The 12,875-nt window shown below is 31.2% G+C and overlaps 1 protein-coding gene across 3 annotated transcripts; it reads right to left on the reverse strand.

Moving 5' to 3' along the window:
* Window positions 1–589: 589 nt before the first annotated feature.
* LOC145119940 (F-box protein At1g67340-like) lies at window positions 590–3,802 on the reverse strand. 3 transcript variants are annotated; one of them, XR_013714054.1, is made up of 6 exons: window positions 3,379–3,802; window positions 3,090–3,252; window positions 2,092–2,996; window positions 1,103–1,210; window positions 935–996; window positions 590–726 (listed from the first exon to the last, which is right to left on the reverse strand). XR_013714054.1 is itself a non-coding variant. In XM_079055708.1 (3 exons), exons 1-3 carry the CDS (start codon window positions 3,636–3,638, stop codon window positions 2,262–2,264), a joined length of 1,158 nt encoding a protein of 385 aa, XP_078911834.1. In that variant the 5' UTR covers window positions 3,639–3,802; the 3' UTR covers window positions 1,959–2,261. The 3 variants fall into 3 exon arrangements, 1 of the variants encoding a protein (XP_078911834.1); XR_013714053.1 differs by lacking the exon at window positions 590–726 and having other exon boundaries at window positions 827–1,210; XM_079055708.1 differs by lacking the exons at window positions 590–726; window positions 935–996; window positions 1,103–1,210 and having other exon boundaries at window positions 1,959–2,996.
* Window positions 3,803–12,875: the final 9,073 nt, after the last annotated feature.

Below are 12,875 nucleotides of genomic sequence, written 5' to 3' on the forward strand. Positions count from 1 at the left end.
TGCTAAAAAGGTGCATAAAATGCGTCTAACATATCATGTCATTTTTAATCATCAAAACATCATATGACATTCTTAAATACCAAAATATCATATATTCAATTCTTAAACATCATAATATCAAGGGTTATGTCTAAAAAAATTCATCTACAACATGACAAAAATCAATAACAAAACTGAGCAATCAATGCATACATTACAAAAAGATGGTTGAAGATGCTGCAATATGTTTGTCTAGAAGACATCCCAACAATTTAATAATATATGTTCCATAAGTTTAAATCAAAGGAGAATATGGACATTTTTCTAAGTATAATAAGTCTAAGATATAAAAAATGATTATAAGGCTATTAAAAATATTATAATTTTTTTTGGACAGATATAATATTTTAAAATTTATGAAGGGTAAACATAAAATCTAAAAGTTAAGTTTGATAATTAGGTTGTAGGGAGTGGACTCGGCATCGAGCTCGACATCACGTAGGTAGACTCGGTGTACACCGTGCCTCATCCTCAGATAGCGCAACTCGGTAGTGTAACGTCCCAAACAAACAAAGTAAAAATTTTATTTTTAAACAACCCAACACATTCATTCATTTGTTCCAAAAGACAATCAAAGTGTAATGTATTATCAAACATCACAGTGAGTCATAAAAAGGTAGTGCGAAATAAAACTTCAGTTGATGCAGTGCGATCAAGTCGAACCATTTCCATTGGAACCAGAACTACCTGAAACATTTAAAGATAAAACCGTAAGCAACAAGCTTAGTGAGTTCCCTAAAAACCCACATAATCGTACGGACCCCGCCCAATTACCATAACAGACCCTCCCAACTCACATATCGTTCCCCGCTCATCATATGTAATAGGCCCCACCAACATAAATGCAAGTCAAAAAGATAACTAGCATCCTACATAGTATAGTGAGAAAAGTCACCTTCCACTCGAAGTCAAAACAATCACAACTCGTAAAGTCGTGAAACCGATGCTACAACGCACCTATCGAAACACTCAAGGTCAAACATTAGTCTACACTCTAAAACTATCAATCTGACAAAAGTAACCTAGGTAAAAAAGACAACGGTCAAAGTCAACGTCCACTGACCTCCACATCATGGTCACCCATTACCCACGTCGTGGTAGCTTCACGACAAAGCAGTCGTAACCAGACCGGTCATCATGTTGTGGCAAACATGCCACCACGTCGTGACATCTGTACATGACCAATATCGAAAATATGAGGCAAAGAAAACGAATGCCCCATGCACGATTATTTTGATGAACACATGATTTTTCAAGGCTATTTTTTCGATGACTTTTCAAACAAATGCCTCATGCACGATTATTTGGATCGTTGACTACATTGATATTGATCTTAACGTAGAACCGGTCGATAATATAGGAGACCAATTTTCGGATGAAATTGTTATTCATATTATAGTAGCTATGAGGTTTTTATTTTTTTTTAAGTGAAAAAAGTATTTATGTTTGTATGTTTTTTGTTTATGTTTTGAAGTTTGTAGGGTTGTAAGACTTATTTATTTATTATTAATATTATTTTAATTTCTAACAATTAAAAAATATTTAAAAAAATGTTAAATTTTAATTTATTAAAGTTGTGGCAACTCATCCCTTCCAAATAAGAACATGTTGAAGAGGTGCGACAAATGTATACTCTCTGGCCTAAAAAGACATGACATTCTTTTGTTTCTTTAAAGAAAAATATGTAACCAAATTTATAAAGAATGTTTTAAAATAATAAAAACTATACTTAGTTGCAATTATCTGGAGAAAGAAACAAAAACTTCATTACATAAATAATACATTGACCCAATTTTAATAAAACCACAAATAATTTCTTTTTAAATCCAATATCATCTTCGTTTTTTTTTAGTTTTAGACAAAAAAAAATGAAAATTACGAAACAATTTCACTTTTTTTTATTAAAGGGATTATAAACGTAAATTTGAATAAGTATTTTCATTTTTAGATTTATAATTAAAAAAGGCAGCTATATTAAAATATAGGTAAAATATATTGTACAAAAATTGCTAACCTTAGAAAAAAAAAGAAAAAAAAAAAAGGAGAACTAACTTCAAACTTCTCTGAACTTCTCTTACTAACGTCGAGATTCCGGCAAACGTCAAAAGACAGCATATTTTTGAAATTCCAAAACTATCCCCAACAAAACTTTGCTTCAACTGCCGTTATAATCACCGGTACCGTTATCGTTACCGTCAAGTTCAGTATCTCCGGCGAACGTTTCAACTCTCGACAACCATTCCATCACCGTCGTTAACATTGCCGTTGTCTTCACCGTCGCCGTCATTGACCCACCTTTCAGCCTGTCTACACTCCATCTTGTGACGCATCCTCCAGTCGAGTGCTTGACACGCTCGAGAACAGTAGTTAACAGCTCCGCAGACTGAACATCGCCGGAACTCATGTTTTCTAGTCTCCGGCCGACCACAACCGGCATGAGAGCATAAACGAAGTCCCGGAGCAAGTACCTTATCGGAAAACCAATCTGTAAGAAATCGGTTGGATGGATGAGGTTCCGGTGCAGGCACGTTACATCCGAAATCGCTAAGTAAAGGACACCCAGGACCCACGACGTTTCCATGGCGGAGGTGAGGTAGCGGGTTCCATGTCAGCCAGTTACCGGACATCAACGCCGATGGAGTTGTTGAAAGTACTGCTGCAAGTTCACGGGCGTTGGCTTGAACCAAAAACCGCCGGCCTTCGACAATGTTCTGACGTACGCCGTAACCCTCTTGGAGACAATGTCCGAGTTCCCGGAGCGCGTCGATGTGGCCAAGAAACGCCGCACGGGCGCAAAGAGCTACACCGGCGCGTAAGTCCTTGTCAGTTTTTGAACCTCCGCTACCGTTGAACTGAATCACAGCAAGTGCGTATAACGCCGGAGCGTGAGAATTAATCGCCGCCTTAGCCATTAGAGACGCTCCGCTTCCTCGATTTTGCAAACAGTAAAACCGAATCTGTGTCAAACAAAATAAAATTCATGTCAGTTTAATTAATGCTCCCAAATAGAATGTCAATCAACACGTATAAACCATAAAAATTAAACTAACCATGCCAAGTGTGTAACAAGCTTCAACATTTCCGGCATCTGAGCACTGTTTAAGAAACCGGTGAGCAGATTCCGACCAGTTTTCAGATTTAAAAGCGAACGCTTTCGGAGATGCTTTTGATAACACAAGAGAGTGAACACCTAACGCGTTTAACCTTTTGCATCTGTTCAACAAACACAAACAAAATCAGTAACAAATTAACAAAATTGTCGTAATAATCGGATCCTTTTTCAGACATAAAAATGGAAACTGTAGAAAAAGTTACAAAATCCCAAATCCGGATCCTTACGTTGATAAAACGCTCACAAAATCGGAGGGACAACCGGCGGTGGCACCAAGCTTTGCAAGTATAAACAAAACGATGTCGTCTGGAAGCGTATCAAGAAAATCACACTGGCCGGAAAGAGTCACCACCGGTGTCCCCGACGACGACTTGAACCTTTTCCGGCTCTGTATCATCTTCTCACCCGGAAAATTGCCATCTCTTCTTCTCTTCTCACAACATATGTTATTCACCTTGGGATAAGAAATCCCACGCCTTGTTCTCATTCCCTTCTCTCTTTCTCTCTCTAAAAAGAACAGATATGTGTCTGTATATATATACAGATGGGTATATCGTGTATATATAGATTTATAATATATATATATATATATATATATATATATATATATTTACGTATAGATACAGGAATTTGTATGTATAGATTCTGAATTTTCCTGTGTGAAGAAAAAACTGAGGCCTTATATATATAGCAAGGGACCTTATCGAATTAATGAAGAGGGGAAGGGGAAGATGAAACACAACAACAAAAACGACGCCGCCGAACATTAAATTAAAGATCTGACCATTAAGACATATAAATGCCCAAAAATATTGATTTAATTACGATACTACCATTCTTCTCTACCGTGGTTTGTCGTTAATGTAAGCCAGAAGAAGAAAATTTGGTCAAACAGCGTTTACTAGATCCTTCCGTCCGTCGTCCTCCTCCACTGCACGCCTTGTCTGCTTGTAACGTACAAGTCTTAAACATGACAAGTTATCTTTCATAAATTATTATATGCTCTATAAAACTTAAACGTTTGTTTGTTTGTTTTTTTAAGAATTTTATAATAGCGTTTTTGCATTGTTTAATTTATTTTTTGTTTAGATTTTTCAGTTTAAAACGGTTAATTTGTTGCACGTGTCGAACTAATTTTTGTTAATTTGTTTGAATGGATCAGCTTTGTTTGAATGGATCAGCATTTTTACTTTCTAGCGAGTCCTATGAAATGATCTTTTTATTCAAGTTTTTAGTAACAAATTTGTTTTTTTTAGGGGGGTTTGTGATTGTTTATCTAAGGTTTTTATTTATTTAGTTCGGTTTGCTACCGGTAAAATGATTTTTTAGTGTTGACTCATTTATTGACTTAAAAAGTTTTTGATAAGTCACTTCTTAGGGTGTTTTTTTTTAATTGGCAAATCTAATCTACTCCTAAACTAGTAACACCTAACTCCATCTATGTCCACGACGGGACTTGAACCCTCGACCTCAAAGAGGGAGGGCACCACCTGATACCACTGGGCTAGAAGCCCTTTGGTATTCACGGTGTTTGAGATTGTTTATTTAAGGTGCTTATTGACTTATTGCAGTTCAGCATCGGGAAAAATGAGTTTTGAGTGTTTGGATAAAAATAATTAATAAGCACTTATTGACTTAAATAAGGACTTTCTTATAAGTTAATTACTCATTACTTATTAACTTATTTAATGAGTTTTAGATAAGTTATTTCCAAATTACACACGTAAGCACTAGTTGTCAAACACTATAAATTAATTTATTAACTTATTACGTTTTGTTATCGGATAAACTAAACCAAACACTTTTTGTAAAACTCTGTTTTGACACCAGATAAGCTAATAAACACTTATATTAAAAAGCATAAGGTGTTTTAAATAAGCAATCCCAAACAACCCCTTAGTTATGGACTTATTTAAGAAGTTTTTATAAGTTGTTTTATAATCACACATGCGAGTAAATAAAAAAGTTTATAAAATAGTGGGTGAAAGTGATATTTTAGAAAGTTTAAACGAGGTAAAAATGACATTTTATAAAGTATTGAGGTGAAAGTAACATTTTAGATAGTCCAAAGTAAAGAAAGTAAAAAAAATAACAGTTTACAAAGTATATGGGTGGAAAATATCAATTTACAAACTAGAAGGATTAGAAAGATTGAAAATATCAGTGGAAACATACACCGACACTTATATATATATATATATATATATATATATATATATATATATATGTAGAGGTTCATTTGAGACCACCTATATTTTGTGAGACATGGGGACCAAATCTTGGCCTTTGATCAAAACGGATATTGTGGCTAATAAAAAAACGTGATTAACCCTAATTAATCTAATTGATTAGTTAATGAGGGGTAGATTAGTCTCTAGGTAAAATTTAATATGATCAGATCTGATATAATGTTAGTGTTATCTTCACGTCATCAAGAAATCATCTGCTTTGATTCTTCTACCAAGATATTCGCTGGATCAACATTCCTTGTTCTTCAATTCAATCTGATCGATCTTCTATCTCCTTAAATCTTCTATTCTTTCAACCGATAATTAGTTTGAGTTGGACATTGATTAAACAATGCTAAATAATAGCTTTTAAACTCGCGATTTCTGAGTTTCACGAGTTCATGTTCTTCATTCTTCTGCATCTGCAATTGATAATCTGAGTGATTGAGGTTTATGTTCATCTATCGAGACCAACAATTAATTACAAGATTGTTACTGATTTTGGCTCTATGATGACCGATTTCATCCAAGATAGAGGTTCAAGTGTTCAGTTGATTTATGTTTATCTTCATCTTCAACAATTGCTAACGATCTTTCAAACTGTGATTTGTATTCTACATCACGATTTCATCAATTGATCAAGGTTTGAGTTTTCTTCCTTGTATTTTCATCGCTTTCATTGTTACTTGCATCTAACATGTTCAATTGTTAACCTTGTAACATGAACTGATTGAATCATCAAGCTACTAGTGATTTCTCCAATTCATATATGTGTGATTTGTGATTTCAGCAATCAAACATCATATTGATTGATTGAAATCAATTATTGTTCTTGAGAAAATTCTCTTAAACTATATATGCATTCTACCTGTTTGATGAAAGTCCTGAATGAATAAAGATTCTGATGTATCACCCCCTCCTTCCCATAAATAAACTCTTATTTAAGAATGAGTATACTTTCAAAATATGAGTTAGGATTGGAGTAAAATAATTCAATATTGACTAATCTTATTAAATTTACCTTAGTTTTGTTAAAGTATATCGTTTTCTTTAAACACAGATGGTTAGAGATGTATTTTACCACACTTTTTTTCAATATGCTCTTGTTAACCTGTAGGAAATGGGTTGTACTAAAAAAATATTAGATGCTATTAAATAAATTATTGTTCTTCTAAAGCTAGTATATGTTAACAATGAGTTATTTTATGATTAATTTCATAAGAATGTATATTGTTCTGATTATATCCATTGGATACACACCATCAGTGATATGTTATTACATGATGTGATTCTCTACTAGTGTATATTATTCTGATTAGACTAACTTAATTCTATCATTGAAATGTTATGAATATAATTTTGTAAATCTTAATCCATCTGAAGTTTGAATCAGTTGTAAAAACATAGTATTTATTTTAATCCATGTCTATTCTGAAATGTTCATTCATTTTTGTTGCAGAGAAATTTAGTTAATGAAGCTTAGCTTGAAAGGAACTTGAATGTTTCAAATTAGAAGTTCTTACGACATATGTTGAGATTAAAGAACATGTAATATCTTAGTGAAAGGTTCAGGTTAGTCATAGTCCTCCTTGTCAGTTGCATGTTAAGTAAAAGATGCATTGACTAGTTTTGCATGAAGTAGAACAGGTTCAGGTTAGTCATAATCCTCCTTGTCATGTAATTTTTTACTCTATTCATTAAAACCTGACTGAACCATAATGTTGACATTATACCATATGTTAAATATATCTTATAGTATTAACCATAACTAGAATATTATGCTACAAACTAGAACATTACACCACGAAGTAGAATTTATGACTCTGTTTCAATAATAATTGACATCGTTACTGTGTTTAATGTTATACATTTTTCTTTTATCTGGTTTTCTATAGAAACCAACTCTTTAATACAATGAAATGGTTTTTTTATTTCAAACAAAAAAAGATTTAAGATGTTTTTTTAGCATAAATTTGTTTAAATATATATAGCACTACATATCTTCATAATTAGAACAATACTATGTTTAGTGTTTTATGTTAAGTATTGGTGATTCAGATATTCTCCATCATGAGGAAAATCAATCGGAAACCCAAGGTAATTTTGTTACCAATATCAATTATTCAGTTATTCTTATAGAATATTGATCATAGATTTATTAATTCCAATTATCAACATCGTGTTGCTGATTAGTTCATGTTACCGTATATTTTTTTATAGAATATTGAACATACATTTATGATTAAAGTCATATGAATGCACATTATTTTTATTATATGTTAATGTGGTGGTATATTGTTTTTTGTAGTTGTAAGTGACAAGGTTGCAGCACAATATGACTCTTGCAAACAAATCATTTGACCTGATGGTTATTTCTTTTGGATACCAGAAGTTAAAAGGAACTTGAATGTTTGAAGCTAGACTTTTTCAACTATAAGTATCGAGATTCATGGATATGTAATAGATTTTATATGTCACAAACATGTAATAGACTTTTTATGGTTGTTAGTGCATTGGTATCTAACTATAACTTGAGAAGAGTTTTTGAGATTCATATTCATCCCTTTGTCTAACAAGGTAACCATATGATGAAGATTTATGATACTATGTTGAAATTTTGTTTTCAAAATATCAATGGTTTTCTAATTATTGAGATTCTTTGTTTTAGTTTCATCGACTTTTGGCTTTTGATTTTTCCATTTAATCACTTCATGTATATAAACAAAATTAATATACATACTCAAGATTCAAAAATATTATGAAAAATATGCCTTTATAAACAACACATTAATAATTAAACTAACAACATTCGTGTAACATTAACTCTTAATTCTATCATATTACATATTCTAAAATCAGAATATGACACACAATTTTAGAATATGACACATAATTTTAGAATATTTTACATTACCTCATTATTAATCAAGTGCTATCACAATACTTTACAAAGAGGTTCAAAACAAATTGTTTCGAACGAAAAGCAAAATGTATAAAATCATGTATTACATATTATTTAACAAAAAGTTTGAAGCAAGTTGTTTCCAACAAAATCATAATGTCTAATATTATAATATGACACCTAATTTCAGAATATTTCACATTACTTCAGAATATTGCACACAATTTCAGAATATTACATCTTAACAACATAATATTAAATATTGAATATTTAGAATTACTAGAATAATAACATATCAAAGAGTTTTAAACAAGCCTAAATTTAATTAAGCATTATTCTATTAGAATATTCAACATATAAGTTAGAATATCCTACACCATTATTATATTAGAAGATTATGCATATAACTTTTGAAAATAGATAACATATAATATTATTCTAGTAGAATATACATATTATTTTCAAGTAATTAATCAAATTATTCTATTAAAAACATAAACATTATTTAATTAGAATAGTTTGCACAAGGAAATCTTTAACAATGAACAATATTTTCAAGGAATAGTTTGCACAATGTTCTCTCTATATATATTATCATCTTTTCATACTAGAATAAATTGAACAATGTTGTGTACATCTAATTACATGATGTATATATCCTTTCGACATCTAAATTAGAATTTGACAAAAAAAATGCTCCAAAGTGAGTTTCCTATTTAATTTCACAAATGTATCCATATATGTTGATTTTAAGCATTTTGATCATTATCCTCCATTTCACTATCTTCGGTTTCAATCCTTTCCTCTGTCCCTTGATTTTGGGTTTCTACAATTCCAACGTGCGCTTATTCACTTTCTGGCTTATTGGTACTTCAAAAAATTGTACTCGAAAATAATTCATTGAACTGTTTTGCCAATTCCATGTTCTATTTTCATTTGGAAACATCGATGTACAATTAAAAACAATTTCTTCCATATTCTCTTTTTCTACAAAAACTTTCTAGAAGACCTTTTCAAACATTTCTTCATGTTCCTAAAAAACAATAAGACACTAAAATTATAAGTATAACTTATTAAATGAAATAATAATATTCAGTTGAATAATAAGTTATGAAGTACCATACGATATATCATATCAGAATGGTAGAATATCAATTATGAACCAAAAGCATGTCATATCAGAATATCTAGAATTACGGAAAATAGCAACATACTTTAATCTTTCTACTACTATAAACAATGTACTTTACTTCTTACTCATTATAGCAACATAGTTTCATTTCCTAACTAGTATAAGCAATATGTACCTTGAACCTTGTAATGTGATAATAAATGGGAATGAGCATGATACTAAACAGAATGGCTAAAATATTATACTAGAAGTTAATATACAAAACAGAATGGCTAGAATATTATACTAGAAGTTAATATACAAAATAAAATTACATATTTTACTACACAAATCAAAATTAAAAGAATAATATACTATACAAAATCAGAATGACTAGAATATTGTACTAAACATCAATGTTTAACAATTCATCTTCACTTTCTCTATTACAGACATCTATAAGTAATTTTGAGATTACATCGGTTTTCAACAATTCATCATCAATTTCTCTATTACTGAAGGATTATCATAAATAACTGATTTTAGACATCGATTTTTTATAATCTCATATTAGAACATCGATTTTCAGTAATTCATCATCAAAATTTTTTGCTATTAATAAAGGATTAAAAACAATGATCGATTTTCAGCTATTTATCATAAATTTTGCTATTACATAAGGATTATCAACAACTCATAATCAATCGATTTCATCAATTCATCATAAAAATGAGAATGACTACCATACTAACTCTTATATACAAAACCAGAAGGACTAGAATATTATACTAGAAGCTAATACACAAAACCAAAAAACTAGAAACTTTTACTACACAAATCAAAATGATTAGAATAATATGTTATACAAAATCAAAATGACTAGAATATTGTACTAAACATCAATGTTTAACAATTCATGATCATTTTCTCTATTACATACACTGATAAAGAATTTCTAGATTTCAACATTTATTTTCAACAACTCATCATCAATTCTATATTATCAAAGGATTATCGTACCTGATCGATTTTCAGCAATTATTCATCAATTTTTTCTATTATAAAATAAATATCAACAAGAATCAATGAAAAACTCATCAATAATTTCGATTTTTAGCAATTCATCATCAAACTTAGAATGGATAGAATACTAACTCTAGTATACAAAACTCAGAATTACTATAAAAGTATACTAGAAGCTCATATACAAAACAAAACAGAATGATTAGATATTGTACTATACAAAATCAGAACTAGTAGAATATTGTTTTGAAAGCTAAAGATTGAGTTTTTGTTGGAAAATAGCTTTATTTCCTTTCTTTTTGAATTAATTACTTCTCTTTGGTTCTTTAGACTAGACTTCAGTACATGCTATTTTAATCAATCTATCTACTTCATATAATGACATTGGTGATTCATCTTTTATATTGAGAAGGGGAATTGGAATCTGATTCTCTCGAACAAGACATTGTTGAAAGGTGAAATCAAAGCCTTTGATGGGTATGAGTTCTAAAGTCGATTCTTAAAACTAGAATGAAACAATCTGAATAACATAATTAAGGTTTATGATTTTGAATGGTCGTCGATTCCTTCTATTTAGAAGGATAGGGTTTATGTGAATTTAAAGGATGATAGATTAAGGAAAGAAAGAACCTGTATATATGATTTTGATTCCTTAGCGATCTTCTAGGTTTGATCTTCAGTTTTTGTAAACAATAAACCGAAATTAACTCTATTTGATTCACTTTGCTTCAATTGGGAGAATGGTTAACAGTGAGGATATGATTTATGGTTTTGATTTGATATACTAGGGTTATTCGACTTAGAATCTGTACAACCCAAATTATTCATCGGTTCAATTACACAATCCGAAATTTGAATAGCTTGAATTAATACCTGTTTTGTGAAGGAATGGTTGATAATCGAGATTGAATAAGAAGGTTGAAGTTGTGAATTTGAAGGAATAAGAATTTGTTGATAATCGAGATTGATCGAGGGTTTTCTGATCGTTTTTGGCTACGTGAATCAGTTAGGATTTGTTTCGAGTATGAATCAAAGGATGAATTCGAGCTAGAATTAGAATAAAGAGCTCGACTTTGCAATCGATTTAGGGTTAATCTGAAACAAATTTGTGATGGAAGGGTTTCCGATTGATGAAAGGGTTTTGGGAAATGAAAATCATATGAATGCGTTTGTGAATGTGGCAGGTTACGTTTCTATCCCTCCGTGTTTTCTAGTTAATTACAAAGTTTGTGTTATTTACACAAACTGCCACCGCCAGTATTTTGTTTTTTTTTTATTAAATCTAAACCACATATCAATTTTGATCAAGGGCTAAGATTTGGTCCTCATGTCTCACAAAATATAGGTAGTCTCAAATGAACCCAACCCTATATATATATATATATATATATATATATATATATATATATATATATATATATATATATATATGACAAAACTGCACAAATGGTCCCTGTGGTTAGCTGAAAATTGCCACTTTGGTCCAAAAAAGTTTTGACTAGCACTAGAGGTCCAAACTTTTCATTTTGTTGCAACTTTGATCCAATTTGCTTTGAACTTTTTTATAATGACGATTTTACCATTTATTATTTTATTTTCTATTTTTTATTACAACTATTAAAAACCAATTAAAAATAAAAGACAAAACTCCACAAATAAAACAAAACTAAAACCCATCCTACTACTCGTTTTTCTCCCTCTCTTAAAATGCTTACTATAAAAGACCACCACCACACCACCAGTCAACACCATTGCACCACCGGTCACCGTCGCTTCCACCATCCGTCACCGCCGCTTCCACCACAACTGGACACTACCATATGATGAACTCAAACAATATTTTCCAGATCTGCAACTCAAACTCAAAATTATCATATTTGTAAACTCTCACCATCTATCTCTCTTATTAATTTATACACATATATACAAAGATGAAGATATGGACAGATGAAGATTTGAACCAAATTCTAACACAAACACACACATACAACAACCAGTCTTGATTATTCTTAAACACACAAACACTCCATAACACCTGAACAATCAGATTTCTAAAGCAAGAATAACCATCAAATTTGTAAACCCGCAAGAACACATGATTACAAGATTTGTAAAATCAAAAGCACTAATTACCGGATTTGTAAAACCCTAGCTTTCTCATATACAAAATCCAGAAATTGACACAAATATGGATTTGTAAACCACACCCATGAACCTGAAAACAAATACACACACAGCCGTTTGAATTTTTCAAGAACTATAAAAAACCCTAGAGCCGTCACCGCCATTCTCTATACCATGTTGATTTTGGACCTTGAAGACTCATTCCTTTGTCTGGACCATGTCGATCGATCGGTTAAGAGAGAGAGAGAGAGAGAGAGAGAGAGAGATAGAGAGAGAGATATATATTTGGTCCCACCAGAGTACAACTTTTTTAGGTTTGGCAGCGAAGACTCTTTC

The sequence above is a fragment of the Lactuca virosa genome, chromosome 6 (genome assembly GCF_052849685.1).
Source record: "Lactuca virosa cultivar CGN04683 chromosome 6, Lactuca_virosa_CGN04683_v6, whole genome shotgun sequence".
NCBI classification, from domain to species: Eukaryota; Viridiplantae; Streptophyta; class Magnoliopsida; order Asterales; family Asteraceae; genus Lactuca; species Lactuca virosa.

Bases quoted from the DNA above. Each gene is read 5' to 3' on its own strand.
- LOC145119940 (XM_079055708.1), bottom strand. From the start codon at position 3,638: ATGAGAACAAGGCGTGGGATTTCTTATCCCAAGGTGAATAACATATGT. The intron at 3,253-3,378 runs GTAAGGATCCGG...TTTGTTGAACAG, and splicing joins TTTGTGAGCGTTTTATCAAC to ATGCAAAAGGTTAAACGCGT. The intron at 2,997-3,089 runs GTTAGTTTAATT...TGTTTGACACAG, and splicing joins CTTGTTACACACTTGGCATG to ATTCGGTTTTACTGTTTGCA.